We start from the raw sequence: 27,762 nt of genomic DNA, 5'->3' as shown, positions 1-27,762 counted from the left end.
TACAAAACAAATGCATTTATTATTCATTCAACAACAATTATCATTTAGTGAAAAAGTTTGCGAACTTCTCAGGATAGCCGCCGAACATTATTCTCCTTTTAAGATATTTCATGAGACAACAGTCATCGTGCTGAGGCAGCGGTAATCCCTCTCTTCTCCTCTCCAGTCCCTCGCACGCCTCTTGGTATCTTTTGATCAAATTAGTGGTGACCAAGTGCATTGCATCATGGGAAGGCTGATCGATCTCTTCGGCAATGGCCGCCTCGAGTTGAGTAATTCTGTCAACCTTTAGGTGCTTTTCGTATCGTTGGTCGTATTTCAGCTGCATGGAAAAGAAAAACGATTATTCCTTCCTTGAGAGGAGGCGCCTTTATTTCAATGAACAGGCGAGTCAATGCTCTCCTTTTACGAGCTAGTTGTACTAAAAGGAATAGCTCGGGATTTTGTTAAAGAAGAAGATGGTGATGATGATTTTGTGTTAGCAATAATAAAGATGGTGTTAGCAATAATGATAACGTTACCATTTTTAACGATGATGTAATCCTTGAAACCGCCAGGCAGGACACATGGTGCGCAGGGTGCGCGCGCATCCCCCCTTGGCGGCAAAAAAGTCATTCCTCGGACAATCCTAGGAATGCATCTGCAGCGCACTGAATTGGATGCGAATAGCGGGGTTTGTGGCGGTTTAAAGGATTTTTTTAGGGCTTTTCAAAGGACGGAGGGTAAATTGGGATCATTTTAAAGGGTGAGAAAAGTGTAGGTTGGCTCGAGTTTAGCGGATATCAATACTTCACTAGATGCACACAAATAACGATTCTGATTGAAATTCAAATTTTCTTATCGCCCGTGATGTTATGATGATGATGATGATGGTGATGATGATGGTGGTGGTGGTGATGGTTGATGCTGCTACTCACCTCAATCTCATGTAAACACGACCTCTCCTCGTCTTTCTGTTTTCCAGTAGACTCGTTAGATTTTCTAAGAATATCCTCGACTCCACACAGCCACTCCTTGACGTTTTGTACCAAAGCAGACATTTCCAAGAACCTTTCTCGAGCACATGTTAGCTGATAAAAACAGACAAAAAGGATTGGAATAGGAATGATTGATAGGACCCATCATTTGACTTTCCTGGAATGCGATTTTGGTACTAATCCCTAGTATCCGGCTTTTCTGTTTTCTCTCCCTAGTCCCCGGCATGCTGTCGTGACCAGAGGAATTTAGCCAATCTAATAGCCTTATTTCTGGACGTTCAGAGCTCGTTCGCGGTCAACAAAAATTCTTAAAACCTTCTTGAGCCCACCACAATACTCAACAGAAACGGCTTTCTTTACCTGGGCGATGCGGCTGGTTGTGTTTTCGAGTGCTGATCGCCAGCAGTCATCAAAATCTTGCACCTCGCTCTTGATTCGCTGAGCCACTGAGTCGCTGTACTGCGCATCTGCTATGAGACGTACGCTGATGTTACGAAGTGTGTCCAACCGTCGACCACCTTGATTCAATTGGTCTACCGCGTCCTAGTGTATAAGTAAAAGTATAATGTAAAAGTCGCTCTTCAGTGAACCATATTGGTTAATGAACAGGACTATTTGTAGTAATTGGTATTTTTGGGGGGAGGAGGGGTAGTTCACATTTATGGGTGTTATTACATTTATGGGTGTTATTACATTTATGGGTGTTATTACATTTATGGGTGTTATTACATTTATGGGTGTTATTACATTTATGGGTGTTATTACATTTATGGGTGTTATTACATTTATGGCTGTTATTACATTTATGGGTGTTATTACATTTGTTTTAAAATAGTGTCAATTAGCATTCATCAGTCTTCAGAAGAGACTGACTTAGTTTATCAGTCTGCAGTTTACAATAATTACAGTGTGGGTTAGTGTGTAAGTATTTTCATTGAAGATAATACCAAAGGCATCTCAAGAGGCCCCAAACACAGGTTTATGATATGTGGTATAAAAAATGACCTCCCCGTTATAGTCCTTTATCAGGGAAATCGAGAGGCCTACAGTATACTCTATGAAAAAGTCGGGATTTGACTACCCAATACTGAGCCAATCCCAGTCTGCGTTATTAAGACAGTCATCCTATCATTTACAAACCCTTCCCCATAAAATTAACACAAAAACGGCTTAATGTGCTCAGCGAATTCATCGCATGACTTTGCTCCTCAAGACGACAAATACACAAACCAATCATATCCAACCATCGCTGAACACCCTTACCGCCAATATGCTATGCAACGTCATCGCCGACTCGTTCCCGCATTCCCCACGTCCACAAGATCACTACCCTTCATCCCCCAAAACACACAACAACTGTCTCCACACACGTGCCCCAACTACCTAAAACCGCACAACCGCCCTACCCACACAAGAAACCCGTCCCCCTACCCCTCAAACACGCACAACCGTTCCCTACCCACCCCCACAAAACACATACCCGTCCCCCTACCCCCACATAAGGAACCCGTCCCCCTACCCCCACACAAGAAACCCGTCCCCCTTTCCTTCAAGCACGCACACCCGTTCCTTACCCACCCCCACAAAACGCACACTCGTCCCCCTACCCACCCCCACAAAACGCACACCCGCCCCCCTACCCCACAGAAGAAACCCATCCCCCTACCCCTCAAACACGCACACCCGTTTCCTACCCACCCCCACAAAACGCACACCCGCCCCCCTACCCCACACAAGAAACCCGTCCCCCTACCCCTCAAACACGCACACCCGTTCCCTACCCACCCCCACAAAACGCACACTCGTCCCCCTACCCCCACACAAGAAACCCGTCCACCTACCCCTCAAACACGCACACCCGTTCCCTACCCACCCCCACAAAACGCACACCCGCCCCCCTACCCCACACAAGAAACCCGTCCCCCTACCCCTCAAACACGCACACCCGTCCCCCTACCCCACACAAGAAACCCGTCCACCTACCCCTCAAACACGCACACCCGTCCCCTACCCACCCCCACAAAACACATACCCGTCCCCCTACCCCCAAATAAGGAACCCGTCCCCCTACCCCCACACAAGAAACCCGTCCCCCTACCCCTCAAACACGCACACCCGTCCCCTACCCACCCCCACAAAACACATACCCGTCCCCCAACCCCCACATAAGGAACCCGTCCCCCTACCGCCACACAAGAAACCCGTCCCCCTACCCCTCAAACACGCACATCCGTTCCCTACCCACCCCCACTAAAAGCACACCCGCCCCTTACCCCACACAAGGGACCCGCCTCCCATCCCCTACCTGTAGAACTCGAATGTGTTCAGCAACTTCTTCGCCATTCGTTATATCAGTACTCCCCACGACCTCAAGTTCATATTCGCGCTCCCTCATCCATTCCAATATTTCCCGCTCCGAGTTTCGTAATTGCTCCCAGTCAAACAGCACTTCGTTCAGTCGCTGTTTCCTCTCCTCCGCCCAGTTAAACACCTTCGCCCACCGCTCACTCGCCGACTGTACCTCCTGTCAAACAAGGAGAAATTTTGGATTAGTTTAACTGCATGTTTGCAGTAAATAGCTTGGCACCATTCCAAATATGGTTTGCATTTCGCAAAGCAAACTTCAATATAATGGTAGGCAGGTCAGTTGGAAAATTACCAAATTTTTTACGCAATTCATAAGCAAATTTCCAAATTTTGTATGCGGTCCACAATAAGGTTACCAAATATGGTGGTTATAAGATCAAGTTGCAGGCTTTTCCAAATGTGGTATGCAGCTCATATTGATAAAATTCCAAATATGATATGTACTTGTCTAAGTACCTCACTCAGATGCTTGTCTAGAAGTAGATCTTCTACGTCGATCTCAAAAATCATATTGATCGAGGAAAAGACACCAAGATCCTTCTGGAACTCCTGAAAATAGTAAAAAAAATGCATTGAAAATTGCATCAAAATGATTTATATTACTTCGCTTTAACTGGATGATACTTATGATAGTTAAAAACCACACAACTGCTTGTCCCTGTAACAAATGAAGGGGTGATTCCATATCTGGAATACTCACGAAATGTTCTTTTTGTTGCTGTAGAACGTCGTCGTGCGTTGGACCAATACCGTCGTCCAGCGTCATCCGGGACTCCGCTCGTAAAAGCCAATCATGTATCCTGTCGATGTTCTGTCTCAGCAGGATGACGTACAGATCGTACAGCCTTTGAATTGAACGGGACGAGTGTTATTTTTGTATAAATTCAGCGTTAACACAGAAAGGAAAAGTCTAGCCTACAATCCAATCCCCAATCATCTGCTACCCAATTACTCTTAGGTTCCTTCAGGTTAATTGCCATCATCTTTCTCCCAGCATACCTGGCCTTTTTACTGCTATCCCCCCTCCCCCCCCCCTCCTCAGTATCATTTTCATCCCACTTCCTCCCAGAATACCATGCCTTCTTGCTTACCCCTAGCCTCATGTCCCACGGCATACTCCTACTAGTTTCTACTCCTAGTAGTTTCTTGACCAGCCAAAAATCATCCTTGCTACTCCCCTCTCCTTCGATTGTACTTTTAAAACCCTCCCTCCTTTCTCCAAACAAGTTCCAGACGATCTCTTTTCTTCTCCCCTCCCCCACTTCCCCCTCACTATCATCTTTACCTTTCCTCCCTAAAGTATCTACCCATCTCCTTTCTACTTCCCCTAAGCCCAGCTCCTCTCCCATCGTCCCGAAGTACACCTCGCCTCCGCCCTTCTCCCAACAGTAACCCCCCTTCCCGCCCCCACCCTTTTCTATCTTTCCTGCAGTACCTTGCCATCTCCTTGCTACTATGTGCTCTCAAATCATTCAGACGATTCTCAAGGATGTTGATTCTCCGAGTGAAACCGTGTGACGTTTTCTCGTCAAAATAACCGTCGTCAACTAATCCGCGTCCAAGTCTGATGACGTCTTGTACCCCAAACTTTAGTTTGTCTAGTGTGTACACGACGACCTGTTAACATGATTAAGACGTTTAGCTGATAAGTCGTTTAGCCTTCATGGGTCAGTCCGTGTACAGCTTAAACTATAACGTTCATGTACTGGTTGGTTGCTAATATGACTATAAAACCCAACAGCAAAACAGAAATAACTTGGTTAACAAATAGCACAAGTAACTCTTGGTTCATTCTACACGCCTTCGCTATCCATAATTTTAGAGAAAATGTGAAAAAAAAAAAACGCAATGAAAAGGGAGTTTTGCTTGGAGTTCTTGCTGCGCTTAGGTTCGAGCGATTCTCACTTGTGATGTGCTTTTCAAGTGGTATTTGCAAATATCAAGCGAGGATAGAATCGCAAGGACTTGAAGTAAAATAAATGTGAAGTAAATCCAGAATATATATCCAGAGGGGTAATAAAATTACGTCATTCTACTATGTAGATGAACGATTTCATCTTTCGGTCATTATTTCCGATATTATTAACTGAAAATAGAAGAGGGGGGCAGGAGTCGCACCTCTGGCGTTTCACCAAGATTAGAGAGCTTAACACATTGACCCCTCAACCGGCCTGTACCGGCTTTGGGAAGTACCCACAACCCAAAAAATTCATAAATGCAAACTAAACGCAACAAGATGAAGACACTCAGGCATCAGTCTAAGGGATAAATGGTCTTGAAGATATGCATTCAACCAAGGTGTTGGCAACTACTCTTAAGCCAAATAATAGCACAGGTTCTTTGACAAATTTCAAATCGAACAAGGAAAGAAAAGCAGAATCACCCCTCTCAATAAAACGCTCAAAATACCACACAAGGGGGGAGATCAGCAAACACAGCTCAAGACACAAATAGATACCTTTATTCTGATCCTCCAGGTTCATTTCCATGGCCTCAAAACACAATGTCTACTCCTTGGAGGCTTGTGAAACCACTTGGATACCGTTACGAATAGCAAAGCATTCTGGGAGATCCAGGGGAAAATTCACGAGGGGAGGGCCAGTCAACACTCCTCTCCCCAAAGTCAGATGGTTTTTTTATAAGTCTTTTTAGCCAAACAAATCAATTTCAGGTCATACAGACCCAGAATAGCAGTGTAAACAATTTTGGAATCAATTTGGTTTCAGAAAAGACAGCATTTAGGAGAGCTGTGGTGATTCATTAGAAAATTATTTTCTCATCCAGGCAAAGCCAAACAAGAAAAAAATCATCATGAATCCACCTTTGCTTGCAAATATCCATAAGCAAAGCACTCAATTATGCCCCAAAAGACTTCATGATGTCCTGAGACACTCTCCTAATATGCTCATAGCTGTATTTTTGATGAAAAATACAAGCAACTATCAACTTTTGCTGGCTTCAGCACAACGACGAGGGATTAAAAGTGGGGACCGCAAAGCACTGTTGGAAAGCTTGGATACCGCTGACTAGGTGCAGCTGTGTTTGACTTTGACGGGCTGTATAAAACTCAGAATAGGGGGGAGGTATCTGTTTCAGTCTGTTTTTTTGTAAATTCAGCTAAAAAATAGCCAGGAGTCAATGGGTTAAGCAAGTCAACACGAACGGCATCAAAATCGGCGCGCACGCACGAATAGCTGAAAAACTGCGTTGACGTTCTACGCGCGCGGTCACGGGCGTCAACGTCGTTTTTCAGCAATACGTAAGCGCGCGCGCCGTTTTTTAAGCCGTTCGTGTTGACTCGCTTAAGCTCTCTAATTACTCGGAAAAGAGGGGGGTGGGGGTGATACGCAGTCGTAGGTATCATGGAATAACACTATTTGACGACCCTTCAATAAGGAATGACCGCGCGCTCCCGGCGCATCCTCCTGGTTGGCTACTCCTAGTATGTACCTTAGTTTCGTCGAGGGTCTTCTTTGCGAAGCCAAGGTCAATGCTGTCGCTATGCGACATGGGAAGGCACTGTTCCAGATCAGTAATGGATGACTCGGCGTCTTCTAGGCGTCTGTCTAAGTATGCTTCATAGTCGATGTTAGTGTTACTGCCACTGCAAGGGAAATTACTTACAACAACAACGACATAACAACAACAACAACAACATATGGTATTTTCTAGCATTTCTCACCTTGTTCTAAAGCCTCGCTTTTTCAAATCAGCAAGCAAAACTGTTTTATTATAACTGGAATAAATACAAACAATTATAGGTCGAACTTATAAGATGAAAATACAATAATTTTTTTTCGAAGAGAGTTACATAATAACCTGAGTTTTTAAAAGTCATGTAGAAGCTATCAGAAGATTTCACCACATTGGATTGATGCACCACAAACAAAAGAATGGGAAACAAAACAATAGAACGGGAATACAATAGAACAATGAGGTAATCCAGCCAATCCTGTTAGGCCTTACGAGCGGGCTTCTACAATTCTCGTTGTTTTTAACTAATTGTAAAACAACATGACTTACGTTTTATCTTTAGGACTGTAGGGGAAATCTCGGCAAGATTCGTTCATCAAAGGGACGGATTCTGATTTTGAAGAGCTTAACAGCTTTGACCTCTGTTCTCGTGAAGCAATCGGGTCGGGTTCGCCGCGTAAACGGTGTATCGTCGTATCCGACTTTGATTTCGCTAAATTGGCTGAATAAGGAGTTTGAGGCCCTCGGGAAATGATCGTCCCCATGTCGCCGATAGCAGAATCTTGACTGAGGAGATCATCATCATTATTTTCTGGGGAAGACTGACAAAAAACGCTGTTAATTTAAAATTTACAATAATAGCATCGCACCGCGCCTCCTCCCTCTGCTCGATTGAGCGCCTCGTTTAAGGAAGGGAACATAAAAGATAAGCGCTTCCATCGAATAAGCGCCGTAAGCGAGGGGAGAATAGAGTAGTCTATGGTAAGCGAGGGTAGAGGAGGGGAAACCAGGTTATGTTGTGTGTGTGTGGGGGGGGAGCTCGGTCGATCAGGTAGGAGAGGGGAGGGTAGCATGGATCAGATTTTGTATCAGGGAGGGGGAAGAAAGTTTATGTTATGGGGAGGAGATATAGCCCTAATCTACACCTCGCCTCCTCTCACCCCATGACATAACCTCGTTTACCCTTCCCTTCAGACGAATACACATATTTCTGTTCTACTCACCTCTGAATCAGATATAGAGGAGAAGCTGTACATCTTGCTGTGATCGACTCTTCTTTCGAGAAGATCCGAGTCCTGCAGTGATCACCAAGGCGTTTATATTGAAGAGTAAGGTATAAGGTAAAATGGCAATTCCCAGGAAGGGAGGTAGGGGGGTGCTAGCTGACATAGATGAAAGATGAAATAGTTATTGAGAGAAAACATCATAAGCTAATATATGTGGCTCTTAAGGAAAAGGAAAGGTTCTACCAATAGGTGAGAACAAATACAGAAATACATTAACCCATTGACTCCTGGCTTTTTTGGAGCTGAATTTACAAAAAAACAGACTGAAAACAGATACCTCCCCCCCTATTCTGAGTTTTATACAGCCCGTCAAAGTCAAACACAGCTGCACCTAGTCAGCGGTATCCAAGCTTTCCAACAGTGCTTTGCGGTCCCCACTTTTAATCCCCCGTCGATGTGCTGAAGCCAGCACAAGTTGATGGTTGCTTGTATTTTTCATCAAAAATACAGCTATGAGCATATTAGGAGAGTGTCTCAGGACATCATGAAGTCTTTTGGGGCATAATTGAGTGCTTTGCTTATGGATATTTGCAAGCAAAGGTGGATTCATGATGATTTTTTCTTGTTTGGCTTTGCCCGGATGAGAAAATAATTTTCTAATGAATCACCACAGCTCTCCTAAATGCTGTCTTTTCTGAAACCAAATTGATTCCAAAATTGTTTACACTGCTATTCTGGGTCTGTATGGCCTGGAATTGATTCGTTTGGCTTCGGGGTGAAAAGACTTATAAAAAACCATCTGACTTTGGGGAGAGGAGTGTTGACTGGCCCTCCCCTCGTGAATTTTCCCCTGTATCTCCCAGAATGCTTTGCAATACGTAAACATATTTTCGTGGTTGTACAATCCTTCAAGGAATGGGCATTGTGTTTTGAGGCCAAGGAAATGTACCTGGAGGATCAGAATAAAGGTATCTATTTGTGTCTTGAGCTGTGTTTGCTGATCTCTCTCCCTTGTGTGGTATTTTGAGCGTTTTATTGAGAGGGGTGATTCTGCTTTTCTCTCCTTGTTCGATTTGAGATTTGTCAAAGAACCTGTGCTATTATTTGGCTTAAGAGTAGATGCCAACACCTTGGTTGGATGCATATCTGCAAGACCATTTATCCCTTAGACTGATGCCTGAGTATCTTCATCTTGTTGTGTTTATTTTGAATTTATGAATTTTTTGGGTTGTGGGTACTTCCCAAAGCCGGTACAGGCCGGTTCAGGGGTCAATGTGTTAAAAAAATGAATGCGGAAGTCTCTTCTCTAAAACCATAATTTATTAACCTGTATCGAGTGACGTAAAAGAACCGCTGCGGGGACTTTGGCTCGAGGTAGCAAACTTAGTATGGTACCATACTTATAATGCTTACACAGTAACCCACCCTATGGCCGTAATCAGGATGGAGCAGTCCGTATCTACACACTGACCACACACATGTGAAGCGCATTTGATCGTTTCGTATGTTAAAGTGCGCTATACAAATGCCACGGACGAGTAAAGTCAGTCACATGTGAAGCGCATATGATCATCAATACCGTCTCGCGATGCCAATTGTCGCACTACCAAAACGACCAACCACGATAAATAATGACTACAGTAAATATGGGTACAGAATAATCACAACAGAATCTGGTGTGGTGTCATGTTGCCATCGTTACCTCGTCTAGTGTTTGCAGCCGGCTGTACGGGTATGTTAGCGGAGTTAGTTGCTTTCTGTGGCGATTTCTTTTACGCGTCTACCAAAGCATGGCATTCATTAAGGGATTACAAGTGGTTAGTAACATTAGACATCCAAGACAAGAGAATTGCAATACAGACGGATGCCGCACGTTCATTGTTAAACGTTAATTGTCAAATGTGCTTAGTAGCATTACAGGTTTCACAGAAGTATTCACAAAGTATTTCACAGAGTATCATATATTGCAACACAGTCGGGTATCGCTTGTATATTATGACACAATTACTATCACGCGTTTGTTACTTAGCGCGTTTTTTTGTCACGTTAGATTTTACGCGGTTTTTGTCACGTGATTTCATTTTCTCATGTTTATTGTCACGCGTTCGCCTTTTGGGTTTCACGTATTTTTGCCACGCGTTTTTGTTTCACGTGCTCTTGTTTCACGCGAATTTTGTCACGCGTTAATTATTACGCGTTTTTCTATTTCACGTGTTTGTTGTCACGCCTATGTGGTCCCTAACCCTTTCCTTTAATAAGACTTTATCGTGTTTGCTCTTTAGTTCTCTTGGTCATCCGCTTGTTATTTTGGAAGAATTGCTTGGATGCCGCTTTTAGGGTCACCAAGTCGCCCACAGGAAACTTGAAAATACATGCGCGTAGCTATGCGCAGCTGGTATGACATGCTGAGTTCCTTCAATCATGTGACTAAGATCATTCGCGTAACTAAGTTACAATAGAAACATCATCACAACCTCTTACCCGATTTTTTTTGCCATCAGTAGCCTGACCGTCTAAAGAAACCTGAAAACAAATAAAGTTAAATATAATCTTAACCTATAATAGAAACAAGAGGGAAGAGTGAAGTATAACCATATAAATCAATGGCCGTCGTTTTTCTAAATGGTCTAAAAGAGCCTGGGGCAAGCGCGGGGGACCTGTGATATTCCAAAACGATAGGGACTAGGCTCCATTTCCAAGATGGCTGCCAGCAAAATCGTAGTAAACACGAATTCCTGCAAGTTTACGTGGAAATTCTCGACTAACAAAGTTCCAGAGCGATAGAAAAGCAAAAAATTGATTGAAGCGGGACTCCCAATTATGGTATGTGCATAATAAGGAAATGACCGAGCGAGCTAGAAAAACGACAGTATTTAAAACAAGATTGATTGATATGTAAAAATACTACCGACAAGTTTTAAGAAAGCAAGGCACGGTTGAGAGAGGTACTCCCTGTAAAACAAGTCTCCGTATCAGCCGTTTCGGACTCGTCGACACGGTAGGTCATTCATGTAAGGTTCACTATAGTGGCCCTAACGCTATTAGGGCCACTATAGTAAACCATAAGTGAAGGATCTAAGGGACTTTAGGCGGCGCTTGAGCCTATATTAGCCCCAGTAACACAAGCTACACCAGGCTTGACGATTCCAGGACGGCTGCGAGGGAGGCTTAGCGTTAAACAAAGTTGTTATAGCTAAAAACTACTCTGTTTTCAAAATAGGCGTATAACATACTACTTAGCCTGTGTTGGCCTTTTTCCCTAGAGCTGTAGTGTGGATAAACCATGTTTACCGATAAAGGCAACATTGCCGAAACAATCCAGTAATTCAAGTATTTCTTTTATGTATATAAGCATAAGACAATCACTGCACAGGACCAACCACAACACTATGCTTACCGAGGAAGTTGATGGCGTGCAGCTGGAGACGGAGTTTATTCTTATTGTCTTCGTCTGTTAAGACAACGCAAAGTTAGAGAACAAATAAGTTAATCAACGATGGAAGGACAGGAAGTTCAACGTTTTCATTCTTTACTAAAGCTTGCTCAAACTCAATGAAAGTGACGAATCTGCTCTACCACGCAAGCTTACATAAGAAACCCGCCAGTGCTTCGGTAGCGCCAAAAACAAACACACCCTACTTCCGGTTACCGTGCGTCGTTCAGTGACGTCTTTGCTGAAATGACCTGATATGGCTATCGATTGTACCTCGTGATCAAAGTCTCGTGCAGGAAGGTATAAGTGGAGAGAGGTGCAAGGCGCGCAAAGGAATATGGGGCCTCGTACACCGAGGACGCCTGATGCCACCAAAATCAACTCTGCATCTGTTTTTTTTTTTGTTACCGTTTCATCCTCGGGTACCAAGGGCGTCCATGTCGCGCCTGTGACCTCAACACCCTGGGATTCCGCGTGACCCAGTTTGTTAGCGCGTGTGGGGCCTCTCACCACAGGTGGCCCAGTGCGTTAGCGCGACAGCGTATGGGGCCTCTCACCTCTGCTGAAACGGGTTCGATTCCCGGTCGAGACATGGATAGTATCTTTCTGTTTCTCGGCCCTGAATTTGACTTGTTGAATGTATGTGAGCTTACTAGAAGCTTGTGATCCTCAGTTCCAAGATGGGTCATTATTGATACATTAGGATTTTAAATGTGAAACGCTTAGAACAGGGCTGGTATAATATAAGCACTATATAAATGGTAATTTACTATTATTTATTTATTATTCTATTTTATTCCCGAGGGTGCTCCTATTAATTTCCCTTTTTTCGACATTTGTGGTGATCACTTTTCTTATAAATTCGCACCAATATGGTGACAGGGCGCCAGTAAATTCTCCACACGTCTCTTGCTCAACCCACCTCTTCTATAGAAATTGGCGGAAACTGGGGCGAGCTTCTTGCGTGGGAGCTACGGGGTGTATTCTTCTTTAGATAAAACACCTTTTTCTTCACTCGAGGATTAGACCTCGTGCTTTGCGGGTTAGTGAAAGAAGGCTTGAGATAAATAAGAGTTAGTAGTTCCCTTCTAAAGTATTGTTAGTTATTATTATGTTATTTATATTAGAGGATTTGAAGGAGATTGTCTTAGGGTCTTCACGTGACACAAGAGACAGCTCCCTTTGAAGTAACAATTCCCTAAAAGGCTGCTGGCACTAAGAAATCACCTGACTTTTGTATGAATCGCTGCGGCCGTCACACCGGAGGGGGACGAAAAGATAAAACCTTTCAGTGAAAATAAGCCCTTCTGAAAAAGAAACTTCCTGGTAGATCCGTAAGTGCTAAAAAGTTGCTTCATGGTGCTGTTATTTTGCCGCTAAAAGCTGCTAAGAGCCTGAGTTCGCACTATTTTGCCACCCGTGAACTCTTAGCGCAAGTCCCCTATTCCATTATTGCATAATAACACGTGAGAAATATCGAAACAAGACCAGACTTCAAATGCACAAAGCATTAGATAATACGTGACATAGTTATCTTTGAATTGCGTGACAAAAGCGTTACTTACCACTTTGTGAGTTGTCACAGTACGTTTTGTTATTATTCGAGTTACACGTGACCCTTCAGATATTCCTTGACCGCCCGAAGTTCTGATAACTTGTACTTTTTCCTTTGTGACATGCGCACTGGAATCAGCCTTGGTAGTCGGAAGCTGATAAATGTCTTTAAAATCTGTTTTTCGATCGTTTTCAGTTACAGCTGTGGAAGTTTGTGACATAGGGCCAGCAGTACTAATTTCCAGCGGTAGTTCTTGAGTGTTATTTGCGTTTGATTTGTCATGTGCAGAAGTTTCGTTATCAGCTTTAGAATAAAGGTGGTGTGTTTCATCAACTCTATTTATGTTTTCTATATTATTCAGATTAATGTCCAACGGAGATATCTGTTCCATACGTGCAGGGGAAGCTTCTAGAACCTTCTTCGTCTTAACCGGAAGTCCTTCAATGTCGTCCGGAGCCTCTTCCTGATTGGCGGATTCCGCGTCACGTGACGGTAACGCGATGCTTTCCTCCGAGCTTGTGATTCCTTCCGGTAGGTTACCATGAGGGTTTGCTATGATCTTCTCGTACAAACAACTCAGATACATGGTGATCATCTTCTTGTCGGGCTTCTCTACATCCACATCTACAATGATAGAATACAGAGTTTAAGGAATGTAAACTCTCCCTTACCGACAGCATACGATGTATATGTCTGTATTTTAGGGATCATTCGGTAATCGTCAGTGAGTCAGCACTCGGGTCCAGTAGTTTGGGTACAGACCACACGAGATAGGATTCGGAATACTTGGGGTGGTCATTTCGGGAATACTCGTCACTCCTCGTGAGTGACTCGGTACTCACCGATCGGGTACAGTAGTTTGGGCATCGACAACCCGTGATATGTCTCGCTAAATCTCGGGAATCAATCTGTACTATTAGTGACTTCGTCATGATCACTCGACACCCGCTCGGGTCTCGGTATAATTCGGCGACCACTCGGTAATGCTCGTGAGTACTCGGTACTTACCGCTCTTGTCTAGTTTACTTGGGTACCGACCAGACTGGATGTGTCTCGGTAGAATTCGGCGACCACTCGGTAATACTCGTGAGCACTCGGTACTTACCGCTCTTGTCTAGTATACTTATTAGGTACTGACCAGACGGGATGTGTCTTGGTATAATTCGGCGACCACTCCGTAATGCTCGTGAGTACTCGGTACTTACCGCTCTTGTCTAGTATACTTATTAGGTACTGACCAGACGGGATGTGTATAATTCGGGAGCTACTCGGTTCTACTCGGAACTTTACCGCTCGGGTCTAGTATACTTGGGTACCGAAAAGACGGGATGTGTCTCGGTAGAATTCGAGAGCTGCTCGGTTCTACTCATGACTACTCGGTACTTCCCGCTCTTGTCTAGTATACTTATTAGGTACTGAACAGACGGGATGTGTCTCGGTAGAATTCGGCGACCAATCGGTAATACTCGTGAGTACTCGGTACTTACACCGCTCTTGTCTAGTATATTTATTAGGTACCGATCAGACGGAATGTGTCTCGGTAGAATTCGAGATCTGCTCGGCTCTACTCGGCTCTACACGGTACTTACCGCTCTTGTCTAGTATATTTATTACGTACCGACCAGACGGAATGTGTCTTGGTAGAATTCGAGAGCTGCTCGGCTCTACTCGGTACTTACCGCTCGGGTCTAGTAGTTTGGGCACCGACCAGACGAGGTTTGCGGTGCTGAACGCGTTATCCAGTCTTGTGAAGGTGTCCTGCTGAATGATTTTCCCGAAGTCGAACAAACTCCCGCTTAAGTATAACAGGATATTACAATCAGTGTAGGGAAAATAACAATAAAGGTAGGATTGACTTTTTATGAGGTTTTGGCGTTTTCAATCATTAAAGTCCACTTATCTTGAATAGGCCATTCCATCTATGTTTGCGCGCGCATTACCATAGAAAACTACCTAAATTTTCAGAATACAACCCGCGCATTTTAAAGCTTACACCAAACGAAGCGCGCGCTGCATCACGGTAGTTGAGGTAGGTCTCCATGGTGAGTGCGCGCGCGCATTCTTATAGCTGGAATGGCCTATTGTCATTTGCCGGTATATCAGTAAAGAGGCATCAGGGCTTATCTTTGAAAGTAAAAGAACTAGAGCCTCCAACAGAAAGCACATTACATGTTAAACATGCGCGCGAGACACAGGGCAAGCGAGAACAAGCGCGCGAGATACAGGGCAAGCGAGAACAAGCGCGCGAGACACAGGACAAGCGAGAACAAGCGCGCGAGACACAGGGCAAGCGAGAACAAGCGCGCGAGACTCAGGACAAGCGAGAACAAGCGCGCGAGACACAGGGCAAGCGAGAACAAGCGCGCGAGACACAGGGCAAGCGGTGATCTGTAGGAGCGTGGTCTCCTATGCAGTCGTTCTGATCCTGTCACGCTATACGCTTGAGCTCAAGTGCACTGCGTGACAGGGGTCAGAAAGACTTCGAAGGAGACTGTAAGGAGAGTTACGTTACTTACGGATATAAGTGCAGCATTGCGTTACTTAAACGATATGAGTGTAGTATTGCGTTACTTACGGATATAAGTGCAGTAGTGCTTTACTTACGGATATACATGCAGTATTGCGTTATTTACGGATATGAGTGCAATATTGCGTTACTTAACGATATAAGTGCAGAACAGTATTGCTTTTCTTACCAATATGAGTGCTGCATTGCGTTACTTACCGATATGAGCGAAGTATTGCGTTACATACAAATAAAAGTGCAGTTTTTGCCTTTCCTACCGATATGAGTGCAGTATTGCGTTACTTATCGATATAAGTGCAGGATTGCGTTACTTACGGATATAAGAGCAGTTTTTGCGTTACTTACCGATATCAGTGCAGCATTGCGTTACTTACCGATACGAGGGAAGCATTGCGTTAATGATATGAGTGTAGTATTGCGTTACTTACCGATATATGTGCAGTGTTGCGTTACTTACCGATACGAGTGCAGTATTGCATTAAACGCCAGGCCGTCACGCCAACTTTTGGAGAAATCCCGTATTGTGACGAGATCTTTGTACCTAAGAGACAACATTTATTATGATAGCAGTTTATTTAATTTTTTTTTTACTTACCTATAATTATAAAGTCTATTAAGGTGAGTCTAGAGGCATAACGCTTTGCCAACTCCCTCAGTTTTAATACGCTAAGATGACGTCACTCAGGTTAACCGCGCGTAGATGACGTCACCAAGGTTTACCGCGCGAGGATGACGTCAGCCAGGTTGACCGCGCGTATATGACGTCACCATGTTTTACCTCGAAAACATTTGGTCACCCAAGTTTACCGCGCGTAGATGACGTCAGCCACACTAGCTGTCATCTCGTCCAATACTGACTTGGGTAGGTTGTTAACTGTGCGAAGATGACGGTACCCAAGTTTACCGCGCGTATATGACGTCGTTCAGGTTTACCGCGCGTAGATGACGTCACCCAGGTTTACCGCGCGAGGATGACGTCCCCCAGGTTTACCGCGCGTGGATGACGTCACCAAAGCTTACCGCGTCACCCAGGTATAACGCGCGTGGATGACGTCACCAAGGTTTACTGCGCGTAGATGACGTCAACAAGGTTAACCGCGGGTGGATGGCTCACCGTTCAAGTCTTTCCTGGCACCACTCCTGAAGGGCGCGCTCTACGCTGAAGTCCTTGGAGTCGCTCTTTGTTGGGTTTTGTAGCTGGGGAAGATAACATATAAGTGATCCGTGTAGGTAAAAGTCTTTGTCATTACTTTGAATTGAAACTCATAAAATTTAGGCTATTAGTAAGTTGTAGGAAGGTTGTAGAAAGGCAATTATATAATTTTGGGTTTAAAAGTAAACTCGTCCACAACGCCATGACTTGACAAAAGAAAGGGATTGCTATTATACATTTTGACATTCTTTTCTATTGCGGCGGTTTTTAAATATTGTACAAACATTCGCCGACGATGTACAACAGCTAAAACGCTGTGTTAAAAATCATTTAAGATGCTGGAGGCGTTTCCATCAACCAACACTTAAATGGTTTCCAATCACATCACCTCTCCACAAACTGCTGTACAATCATCATTAAGCATGCGCCAAATGTTTAGTTTTAATGACATAAAGTGGTTTAGTAGTCGGACATTTTTGACGAGCTGAAAAACATTTAAGAGCGTGTTTGTGAAGTGTGTTATTCATTCGCAATACTAATGTTGCACATAAATTAGAGCAACATTTCATTAAAGAAACGCATTCTACTTTTCAGAGCTTTCTCTCTATTTTACGCTTTAAAGCTAAAATTGAATACGCTATGAATAAACCAAAAGCTGAGAGAAGGTGGAATGCCCTTGAGTCGTGGCTTGTGGCTGGAGACGGCTTTTGTTAGTAATAGAAAAAACACAAATGAAATTTAAAAGAAAAAGAAAAGAAGAAAAAATAAATAAAAAAGCAATACCAAAAAATACCAAAAAGCAAACAAATATGAACTGTAAAAGAGAAAAGCATTAAATAAAGGAATAAAAAATATTAAAAAAGCAAAAGAAATATATATGCAATATATAAAGAAGCAAATGAACTGGGAAAGAGTAAAGTAAAAAAAGAGCAAACTTGTTAAGAAATATTGTGTTGGTAATGTATCGAACCAAACGACACTCTGAATTAACGATCTCCGACTTTTCTTCTCCCTTTATTCGAATCAGCTCTCAATCTCCCTCCAATCTGTCTTACAATCTGTTTTTTTCTCCCGAGTTCACCCCGTGCCTGGTACAATGATACGCGATCCTATTACTAATTACATATTACATAATTGGTGATCATAAACTAATAACTTTAACAACTTCCGGTACACAGAAACGGAACTTCCGGAACATCATAAGTGGGAAAACCGCCTTTTGTGTAAAAACTGTAACTTGTACCTCGTAATTTGTTGTCTTGTAAATTGTAAACGTATATATGTAATAAAATTTATTTAAAAAAAGAGCAACAGGAAAGTATAAAACAGGCCTTAAATGCTTCAAGTATTTGTGCTCGAAACGAACGAAGAAAAGTGATGCGAGGAAATAATGGTCGTCAAAAGTCTCCCTGCTACCTGGAAATGGTTACCTGAAAAAGATTACATTGAAATTGTTACCTGGAAATGAAGGATGATATTCCATATCAACCCTAGCGTTGTTTTGCGAGTACCGTTGACAATATCAGACGCGCTGATACCAAACAGCTGGATCTAAAAAAAATACAAGAGGCTGATTCCTTCAGGACTCGTCGGACTAGAATATCCAGCATAAGGGTCGAACCTGGTTTTTATATACCTATTTCAAATAACGTTGCACTTGGAGATCTATGTATCGTAACCTGCAGTGCTTTATGGGTAGCTTATAAATATAATGCCCTGGTATTTGAATTCATGAGCGCGCGCGCCGTTTTTGATGCCGTATGCGTCGTCGTTGCGGAAGTGTCCTAATATATGTGGGGAAATGATACAGAGACTTATGAAAAATGGGGGGAGCACAGCTGTGCCCCTATCACCCACAGTTTTTATATCTTTTCTGTTGAAAATATAGGGCGGTGGGAGGGGGGGGGGGGGGGTAAGAATGCGACTGGGCACTAATGGCGGCCGGCCACGCTTTTCGTAAGATGCGTAGTATCCTGGCTTTTGCTGCTTTTCTCTTAAGTTTCTCAGCAACCTCCGCCTTTCAGTGTCAAGATAAACATCCATACTACACGCCGAAGCGCAGAAAAGCAGCGCTTTTAACGAGAATAAGGCGCAGTGAGCAAGCCCCAAGGTTCCCAATCGTCCGTTGGGATAAACATGGCAGTACATCCATCATCTTGCCCGAGTGCAACCAATCCTTTGGTTTGAACATCTACATCCTAACCTGCGGAGACGTTCATCCACTCCCTGGCCCTACAACTAATAATTATGGCGAAAATACTCTGCAAGTCACCTAAAAAGTTTGAGAAATGCTATGAACAATTCGGCATTTGTTAGCACAAACACTGCGTTTATTGACAAAGTGAAGCGTCTAAACATCCTTCGCACAATAAACCGGTATTCTGATAACTATTGTTTTTCGAAACCTTGCCGCCAAATCTCTGTAAGGATTAGTGCAAGAACAAGACGAAGGAAAGATGTGCGAAATTGTTTATTCAGGTCTAATGCGGAGAATCTTATTTGCATTGAAAGCCTGAGCAATAGCGTTTGAACAAATAGCTCGGAACGCAGCCACCAGAATCAAAACATCCCAGTAAGAATCACCGCACGTGCAAATCTGTCACCGGTGGAAATTTCAGCAAAAACTTTAACGTCATGCAACACCGCGCACTGCTCACGCACCGCGTGACTTCTAGGAACAACAACAACAACAATAGGGTCTCTCTTCCATGTGGCTTTGGCTTATGGGCAAGTAAGAACAAATGGTTTGATGGTCTCGATCAGATCACGTTCATTCATCGTCTGGCTGCATGTTTCACCGCCGATGTAAACGATGCCATTGGCAGGTTCTTCCCCGCAAAGTTAAGTTAGTTTCCATCCAACTGACAAACCGTGGATCACGGCTCATATTAAGCAACTGATAAAAAACGTCAGCATGCCTTCCATTATGGTGATACCCAGTCATGGCGCGAATACAGACGTTAGGTTTAGATGGAAATCAAATCTAGGAAAAGTAATTTCTACGCAAAGAAAGCCGAACACACACAACCAGGCGATGTCCGCGAATGGTGGCGCACAGTGAATACATTGTCCGGGCGCTCCAATGACCAATCCCAGTTCACCATTACCCGCGATGGATCTGTCCTCTCTGAATCTGAGCTCGGTGACTCTTAACCGGTACTTAGCGACTGTTGCTGAAGACATTGCACCACTGAACCTTTCAGCCCTCCCTTCCTACCTGCCATCTGCAGAGCCGACACCAATTGTGCAGATGCACGTAGTAAGAAAGAAACTCCTCAACGTCCAAACCACCAAGGCGATGGGTCCCGACAACATCCCAGCGAGGATAATTAAGGAATTTTCATATGAGCTGGCCCAACCTGTAACCGAAATATTCAACAGGTCTTTCTGCTCGGGTGAGTTGCCCACCATTTGGAAGGGTTCTACTATCAGGCCAATCCCTAAAGTAAAGCAGCCCAAGAGCGAGAACGATACTCGCCCCATATCCCTGTCACCTATTCTGTGTAAGACCTTAGAATATTTTGTGGTCAATTGGTTGATCGAGGATGTAGGCGAACACCTTGACACGCGACAGTTTGGAAGCCTAAAGGGATCCTCCACTACTTTCTGTCTACTTGACCTCATCCACAATTGGCTTTCACAACTTGACAATCCGGGCGTGTACCTGAGAGCTTGCTTCCTAGATTTCAGCAAAGCCTTTGATGGGATAGACCATACGATTGTGGTCAAAACGCTCATCGATCTTGGTGTCCGCCTCTCCATAGTACCGTGGATTAGCGGTTTTATTTCCAACAGGGGGCAATGCGTCAAGCTTAGTCAGCATGTGTCCCAGTGGCTTCCCGTGAATGCAGGCGTCCCCCAAGGAACAAAACTCGGGCCAATTCTCTTTGTTATCATGATAAACGACCTAAAGCTCGTATCTCCACCCTGCTCCTATTGGAAGTATGTTGATGATATGACCATCTCAGAAATTGTTCAAGCGCACGGCACCTCATCAATCATACAAACGGAGGTGGATGCGATTGCGGAATGGACATCGAGTAATAACATGAGCTTGAATCCTATAAAACGCAAGGTACTTTGTGTACAGTTCGGGAGAAAGATTGCAAACCCACCCATCGCCCTAGTCGTGAACAATTGTGATCTGGAAAATGTGGAATCTCATAAAGTACTCGGAGTTACCCTGTCTAACAACCTCAAGTGGGATCTCCATGTCGATGAAATGATATCCAAAGCAGCTAAGCGCCCCCATATTTTTCGGGTCCTTGAACGAAGTGGGGTACCGGCGAAAGATCTACTGACGGTGCACATCGCGTTAATAAAGTCGGTTCTAGAATATTGTTGCCCCTTGTGGCATTCTTCACTCACAACCCAGGGGCGTACGCAGCCTATAGGCCTGCAGTCACTGGACTGCAAAAGAATTTGGCTATCTTATTTGCATTAAGAGGGGAAATAATCAAATGCTTACTCATTCAGGGCCACGCGACGAATGAAGTCCTATTTCAGATCGAGGATGACAGAGGATCGTGTAATATTCTCAAAAGTCTGACGCATTGACGCCAATTTCAAACCCAAAAGCGGGAGTTATGAATTCTTCACGGGGATGCGGGATAAGGGGCCACGCCTTTATTCAGCTTCTGAATGCTTTGACTGCAACTTGTTAAAATCCTGCGTACGCCCCTGCAACCCATCTGTCAAACAGACTTGAGGGTGTCCAGGGTGTCCTTGAGGCGCGTTTTTAAGATAATAGAGCCAACAATGAGCTACAATGATGCTGTTAATTCTCTTGGAACAACTACGCTTTACTCCAGGCGCGTTATCCCAAAGAACTTTTGAGAAACTGATAGCGTCGCGTCTCAGCCACTTAATCCCACCCTCTAGAATAAGCGCGCACGGCCGCACCCTCAGATTCTCTAATCGCCCTACACTTTTCAAATGTAAAACTGAACGTTTCGAAAAAAGCTTTTTACCCTATATGTGTTCTAGCGCACACAAGTTTTAACTTAGATAGCCAGTTTCTTTTAGCGTAGGTAGCTAGCAATGACTTGTAAGGCCCATTTCCCACCAAATGTAAATGTAAACGTAAAAGTAAGTTTTTTTTATTAGATATATTGTAAATACTAATCGCAATTCGCTGTTTAGGCGCAATGACTTTTTTAATGAAACCAATATTGTTATCGTTATCGTTATTGTTATCGTTGTTGTTATTATTTATATTTATTATATTTATTTATGCAGGAGTTGCATAACGTTTGTTTATCATTTCCCCTCGCCGAGACGTGCTGATATTTATTCTAGATAAATGTATGTGTGTTTAGTAGCTAACTTTGGACTACCTTATTACACTTTATTGTCGCGACGTCAAAATTTTATTTTTGCGATTTTCCTTTTTTCGTAAAAAACAGATCACTTTATTTTCGCGATTTTGGGATAATAAAATCAAGCAAAACAAGTGGAATTAAAATGTGCTGTAATAATCAAAACTGAAACCATTTGTAACAAAAAGATGCGTGGGTTTCATAAAAATATGTTTTCATAAAAATCTATAGATACAAGTCCAACTCAACCCCTTACCGTACTATATGTACATTAGATGACTAAATAGACAAGGTGTTTCCATACAGCTTACTAAACGGCCAATATTCCCCCAAAGGCTTCTTTTGAACTCACTTAAATTTCGTGCATCCTAATTTTCACGACACTTAATTTTCGCTTAACTTTATTTTCGCGAATCTTTTAAAATCGCGAAAATCGCGGAATTAAAGTGACGCAAAAATTAAATGTAATAAGGCAGTCACACATTTAAAAGTTAAAAAACCGTTAGCCTCTGCGCCTATGTAACCCAAAAGCAGTTAGTGGCGTATATATATATATATATATATATATATATATATATATATATATATATATATATATATATATATATATAGTTACCCCGTGTTCGCTGCAGATCTGTAGAGCACGCTGTACATTGTTCAGCCTATGGACCCTTGTTTTTCCTGCGTCTCGTTGCTAGGTAACATAACAATAAAAGTACGAGTTAATCACCCTCTACTGAAGGCTGTCCAGCTATAGCTATGTAAGAATTTATTTAAAAAAAAATTAATTGATATAGGAGAATTACTGCAATGAATTATACTAAGCTAAGAGTATGTAAAATATGATTGCACTTTATATAAGAGGGGCCAGCTAGGAGATGTTGGAAGGCAGAGGCAGACGGATGAAAGGAACGGATGATGGAAGGACAGTCTGACATACCGTGCGAATATCGAGAAGAACTTCCAGCAAACTTAGGAGCGCTATGCCATCACAGAAATCCCGATCCAGATTCTTAATTTCGATAGGTGGATCTGCCTGGAATAGTAAAGTATGAACTGTCAATCATTTCGACTTGGAAACTTACAGCCTGTCAATCATTTCGGCATGGAATCTTACAACCTGTCAATCATTTCGACTTCGGATCCTAGTCCAGTCAGCTTATAATCCTCTCTTAGGCTTAAATTCTTATGGCATACGTCGAACCAAACTTAAACCGAATCAATTCAATATAACAGGTTCGTGTCGAGCTTATTTCAAGTGGCGGCATACGTTGGACCTTTTGTTCAGGAGAAGATACTTTTTTTAAACTAATTTATTCCATACTTTTTTTAAATTTGCACGTAATAATTCATTGGCACTGATTGTTGAGATTTCATTATTGTCTCATAACAAAAGAACCAATTCATGGCAAACGTTGTACCTACCTACATAAATCTATATCTAAAACAATAGGTTCAACTGAATTAGGTTCAAGTTTGGTTAGACATTTGGTGAAAGCCTTCTCGTGTACTTCTTACCTGTGCGAGCCTGGAGTTTACCCATTTGGTAAAGGCCTTAATGTGCACTTCTTACCTGAGCGAGCCTGGTGTTGATCCATTCGGTAAAGGCCTTTTTGTGCAATTCTTACCTGAGCGAGCCTGGAGTTTACCCATTTGGTAAAGGCCTTTTTGTGCACTTCTTACCTGAGCGAGCCTGGAGTTTACCCATTTGGTAAAGGCCTTCTTATGCAATTCTTACTTGAGCGAGCCTGGAGTTTACCCATTTGATAAAGGCCTTTTTGTGCACTTCTTACCTGACCGAGCCTGGAGTTTACCCATTTGATAAAGGCCTTCTTGTGTACTTCTTACCTGAGCGAGCCTGGAGTTTACCCATTTGGTAAAGGCCTTCTTGTGTACTTCTTACTTGAGCGAGCCTGGAGTTTACCCATTTGGTAAAGGCCTTGTTGTGCACTTCTTACCTGAGCGAGCCTGGAGTTTACCCATTTGGTAAAGGCCTTCTTGTGTACTTCTTACCTGAGCGAGCCTGGAGTTTACCCATTTGGTAAAGGCCTTCTTGTGTACTTCTTACTTGAGCGAGCCTGGAGTTTACCCATTTGGTAAAGGCCTTCTTGTGTACTTCTTACTTGAGCGAGCCTGGAGTTTACCCATTTGGTAAAGGCCTTCTTTGCACTTCTTACCTGAGCGAGCCTGGAGTTTACCCATTTGGTAAAGGCCTTCTTGTGTACTTCTTACTTGAGCGAGCCTGGAGTTTACCCATTTGGTAAAGGCCTTCTTTGTACTTCTTACCTGAGCGAGCCTGGAGTTTACCCATTTGGTAAAGGCCTTCTTTGCACTTCTTCCTTGAGCGAGCCTGAAGTTTACCCATTTGGTAAAGGCCTTCTTGTGTACTTCTTACTTGAGGAGCCTGGAGTTTACCCATTTGGTAAAGGCCTTCTTGTGAACTTCTTACCTGAGCGAGCCTGGAGTTTACCCATTTGGTAAAGGCCTTCTTGTGTACTTCTTACTTGAGCGAGCCTGGAGTTTACCCATTTGGTAAAGGCCTTCTTGTGAACTTCTTACCTGAGCGAGCCTGGAGTTTACCCATTTGGTAAAGGCCTTCTTGTGTACTTCTTACTTGAGCGAGCCTGGAGTTTACCCATTTGGTAAAGGCCTTAATGCGCACTTCTTACCTAAGCGAGCCTGGTGTTGACCCATTAGGTAAAGGCCTTTTTGTGCACTTCTTACCTGAGCGAGCCTGGAGTTTACCCATTCGGTAAAGGCCTTAATGCGCACTTCTTAGCTGAGCGTGCCTGGAGTTTACCCATTTGGTAAAGGCCTTTTTGTGCACTTCTTACCTGAGCGAGCCTGGTGTTGACCCATTCGGTAAAGGCCTTAATGCGCACTTCTTACCTGAGCGAGCCTGGTGTTGACCCATTTGGTAAAGGCCTTTTTGTGCACTTCTTACCTGAGCGAGCCTGGAGTTTACCCATTTGGTAAAGGCCTTTTTGTGTACTTCTTACCTGAGCGAGCCTGGTGTTGACCCATTTGGTAAAGGCCTTCTTGTGTACTTCTTACTTGAGCGAGCCTGGAGTTTACCCATTTGGTAAAGGCCTTCTTGTGTACTTCTTACCTGAGCGAGCCTGGAGTTTACCCATTTGGTAAAGGCCTTAATGTGCAATTCTTACTTGAGCGAGCCTGGAGTTTACCCATTTGGTAAAGGCCTTCTTGTGCACTTCTTACCTGAGCGAGCCTGGTGTTGACCCATTAGGTAAAGGCCTTCTTTGCACTTCTTACCTGAGCGAGCCTGGAGTTTACCCATTTGGTAAAGGCCTTCTTTGCACTTCTTACCTGAGCGAGCCTGGTGTTGACCCATTTGGTAAAGGCCTTCTTGTGTACTTCTTACTTGAGCGAGCCTGGAGTTTACCCATTTGGTAAAGGCCTTCTTGTGTACTTCTTACCTGAGCGAGCCTGGAGTTTACCCATTTGGTAAAGGCCTTCTTGTGTACTTCTTACCTGACCGAGCCTGGAGTTTACCCATTTGGTAAAGGCCTTCTTGTGTACTTCTTACCTGAGCGAGCCTGGAGTTTACCCATTTGGTAAAGGCCTTCTTGTGCACTTCTTACTTGAGCGAGCCTGGAGTTTACCCATTTGGTAAAGGCCTTCTTGTGCACTTCTTACCTGAGCGAGCCTGGAGTTTACCCATTTGGTAAAGGCCTTCTTTGCACTTCTTACCTGAGCGAGCCTGGTGTTGACCCATTAGGTAAAGGCCTTCTTGTGTACTTCTTACCTGAGCGAGCCTGGAGTTTACCCATTTGGTAAAGGCCTTCTTGTGTACTTCTTAACTGAGCGAGCCTGGAGTTGACCCATTTGGTAAAGGCCTTCTTGTGCACTTCTTACCTGAGCGAGCCTGGAGTTTACCCATTTGGTAAAGGCCTTAATGTGTACTTCTTACCTGAGCGAGCCTGGAGTTTACCCATTTGGTAAAGGCCTTAATGTGCAATTCTTACTTGAGCGAGCCTGGAGTTTACCCATTTGGTAAAGGCCTTCTTGTGCACTTCTTACCTGAGCGAGCCTGGAGTTTACCCATTTGGTAAAGGCCTTCTTGTGTACTTCTTACTTGAGCGAGTCTGGAGTTTACCCATTTGGTAAAGGCCTTAATGCGCAGTTCTTACCTGAGCGAGCCTGGAGTTTACCCATTTGGTAAAGGCCTTCTTGTGTACTTCTTACCTGAGCGAGTCTGGAGTTTACCCATTTGGTAAAGGCCTTAATGCGCAGTTCTTACCTGAGCGAGCCTGGAGTTTACCCATTTGGTAAAGGCCTTTTTGTGCATTTCTTACTTGAGCGAGCCTGGAGTTTACCCATTTGGTAAAGGCCTTCTTGTGTACTTCTTACTTGAGCGAGTCTGGAGTTTACCCATTTGGTAAAGGCCTTCTTGTGTACTTCTTACTTGAGCGAGTCTGGAGTTTACCCATTTGGTAAAGGCCTTAATGCGCAGTTCTTACCTGAGCGAGCCTGGAGTTTACCCATTTGGTAAAGGCCTTCTTGTGCACTTCCTCCCTCTGTGTAACTATAAGATAACGCAACACCTTATTGAGGTACAGTCAGCTTTGTGTATAATACACCTATTTCAAAATACGTTGTTTCGTGTTTGTGCAAATGGAAATTTTTAATTGCCGGATTGCATAGTGCTGCCTTCCGAAAATACGTTGTGACTCACCATTTTTCCAACTTATGCAGGAAAATGCGAATAGCTGTTTGCTTATCTCTAATCTTTAGGGCTAATTATACCTAGAAAAAGTGATTAGTTTGAGAATTACCATTTGCTATTTTTTGTCATTCGGCTTTTGCACTGACAACGTTTTTTGAAATAGCTGTACACTGCATGATAGTTACATTTTGCTTAAAATTGGTAACTTCATAAGCTTCCAGATTGATTCGATAAAATGCTTAGAAATGCCTTAAAATATGATATAAGCCAAATTTCTATATATGGAAAGGACATTTACACATAAAAGAAAATTAAAAGTACATTTAAATACATTATGAAACCAGCTTGTGTGAGAGGGGGGAAGGGTGAGAGACGTCATGGATTTTGTAAATAATTCTCTCTCTACTAACTTACCAACCGGGATAAACAATAAAATCTGTGCCTTACCAGTCCTGGTGGGTAATGATTATAAAACGGATAAAGACATCAAGTTGGAATGTGCAGAAGAATAACAACACATATTTAGGCTAACAACACATATTTGGGCTAACACATATTTTGGCTAACGACACATATTTAGGCTAACACATATTTGGGCTATCAGACAAAGATAGGGGTCATCAACTTTCATGTTGAATTTGTTAAGGTTATTAATCGAGATGGATTATACCGACCCAAACAAGTCTAGAGCTTTCGGTAGCTTCTTGTCATTTATCACATAAAAAACCGTTAAAGGCTGTGACATCCTATTTGGTGTTACTTGAGGCGATTGGGAATGCTAGACTTTTAGTGACAAATACGAAATGCAGTGTAAAGCCTTCGATTGTAACGTTTTTAAGTAGAATATTTATCTCAAAACTTTTATAAACTTCCAAAGTCGGTAATATCATTCGACTTACCATTGAGATAACGACGTGCTAGCGTCGCATTTTGCTTCGAACTCTCGACATTTTGAGCAGAATACATGAACACAGAGTCCGTTGTACGTTTGGGGGACAGCAAAATGATGTGTCACGTTTTTGTAAACGAAACGTCTTATTCGATA

At 43.3% G+C, this 27,762-nt stretch overlaps 1 protein-coding gene across 7 annotated transcripts; it reads right to left on the bottom strand.

Annotated features, from left to right (window-relative positions):
• LOC5515967 (dystrophin) lies at positions 1 to 27,762 on the bottom strand. Of its 7 annotated transcripts, none has more exons than XM_032385818.2 (24): positions 27,617 to 27,762; positions 26,512 to 26,576; positions 22,971 to 23,066; positions 22,647 to 22,724; positions 18,171 to 18,263; positions 16,674 to 16,756; positions 16,017 to 16,100; positions 14,712 to 14,827; positions 13,043 to 13,656; positions 12,400 to 12,534; positions 11,442 to 11,495; positions 10,526 to 10,567; positions 9,747 to 9,824; positions 8,042 to 8,113; positions 7,368 to 7,639; positions 7,027 to 7,080; positions 6,795 to 6,963; positions 4,780 to 4,961; positions 4,045 to 4,189; positions 3,801 to 3,893; positions 3,283 to 3,501; positions 1,338 to 1,520; positions 918 to 1,070; positions 1 to 322 (listed from the first exon to the last, which is right to left on the bottom strand). In XM_032385818.2, the coding sequence occupies exons 1-24, from the start codon at positions 27,681 to 27,683 to the stop codon at positions 41 to 43; spliced, it is 3,429 nt and encodes a 1,142-aa protein (XP_032241709.2). In that variant the 5' UTR covers positions 27,684 to 27,762; the 3' UTR covers positions 1 to 40. The 7 variants fall into 7 exon arrangements, with proteins under 7 accessions (XP_032241709.2, XP_032241710.2, XP_032241711.2 ...); XM_032385819.2 differs by having other exon boundaries at positions 6,795 to 6,948; XM_032385820.2 differs by lacking the exon at positions 9,747 to 9,824.

The sequence above is a fragment of the Nematostella vectensis genome, chromosome 14 (assembly GCF_932526225.1).
Source record: "Nematostella vectensis chromosome 14, jaNemVect1.1, whole genome shotgun sequence".
Taxonomy (NCBI): Eukaryota; Metazoa; Cnidaria; class Anthozoa; order Actiniaria; family Edwardsiidae; genus Nematostella; species Nematostella vectensis.
The sequence above is the reverse complement of the archived record's forward strand: the minus strand, read 5'-3'. Positions and strand labels throughout refer to the sequence as shown.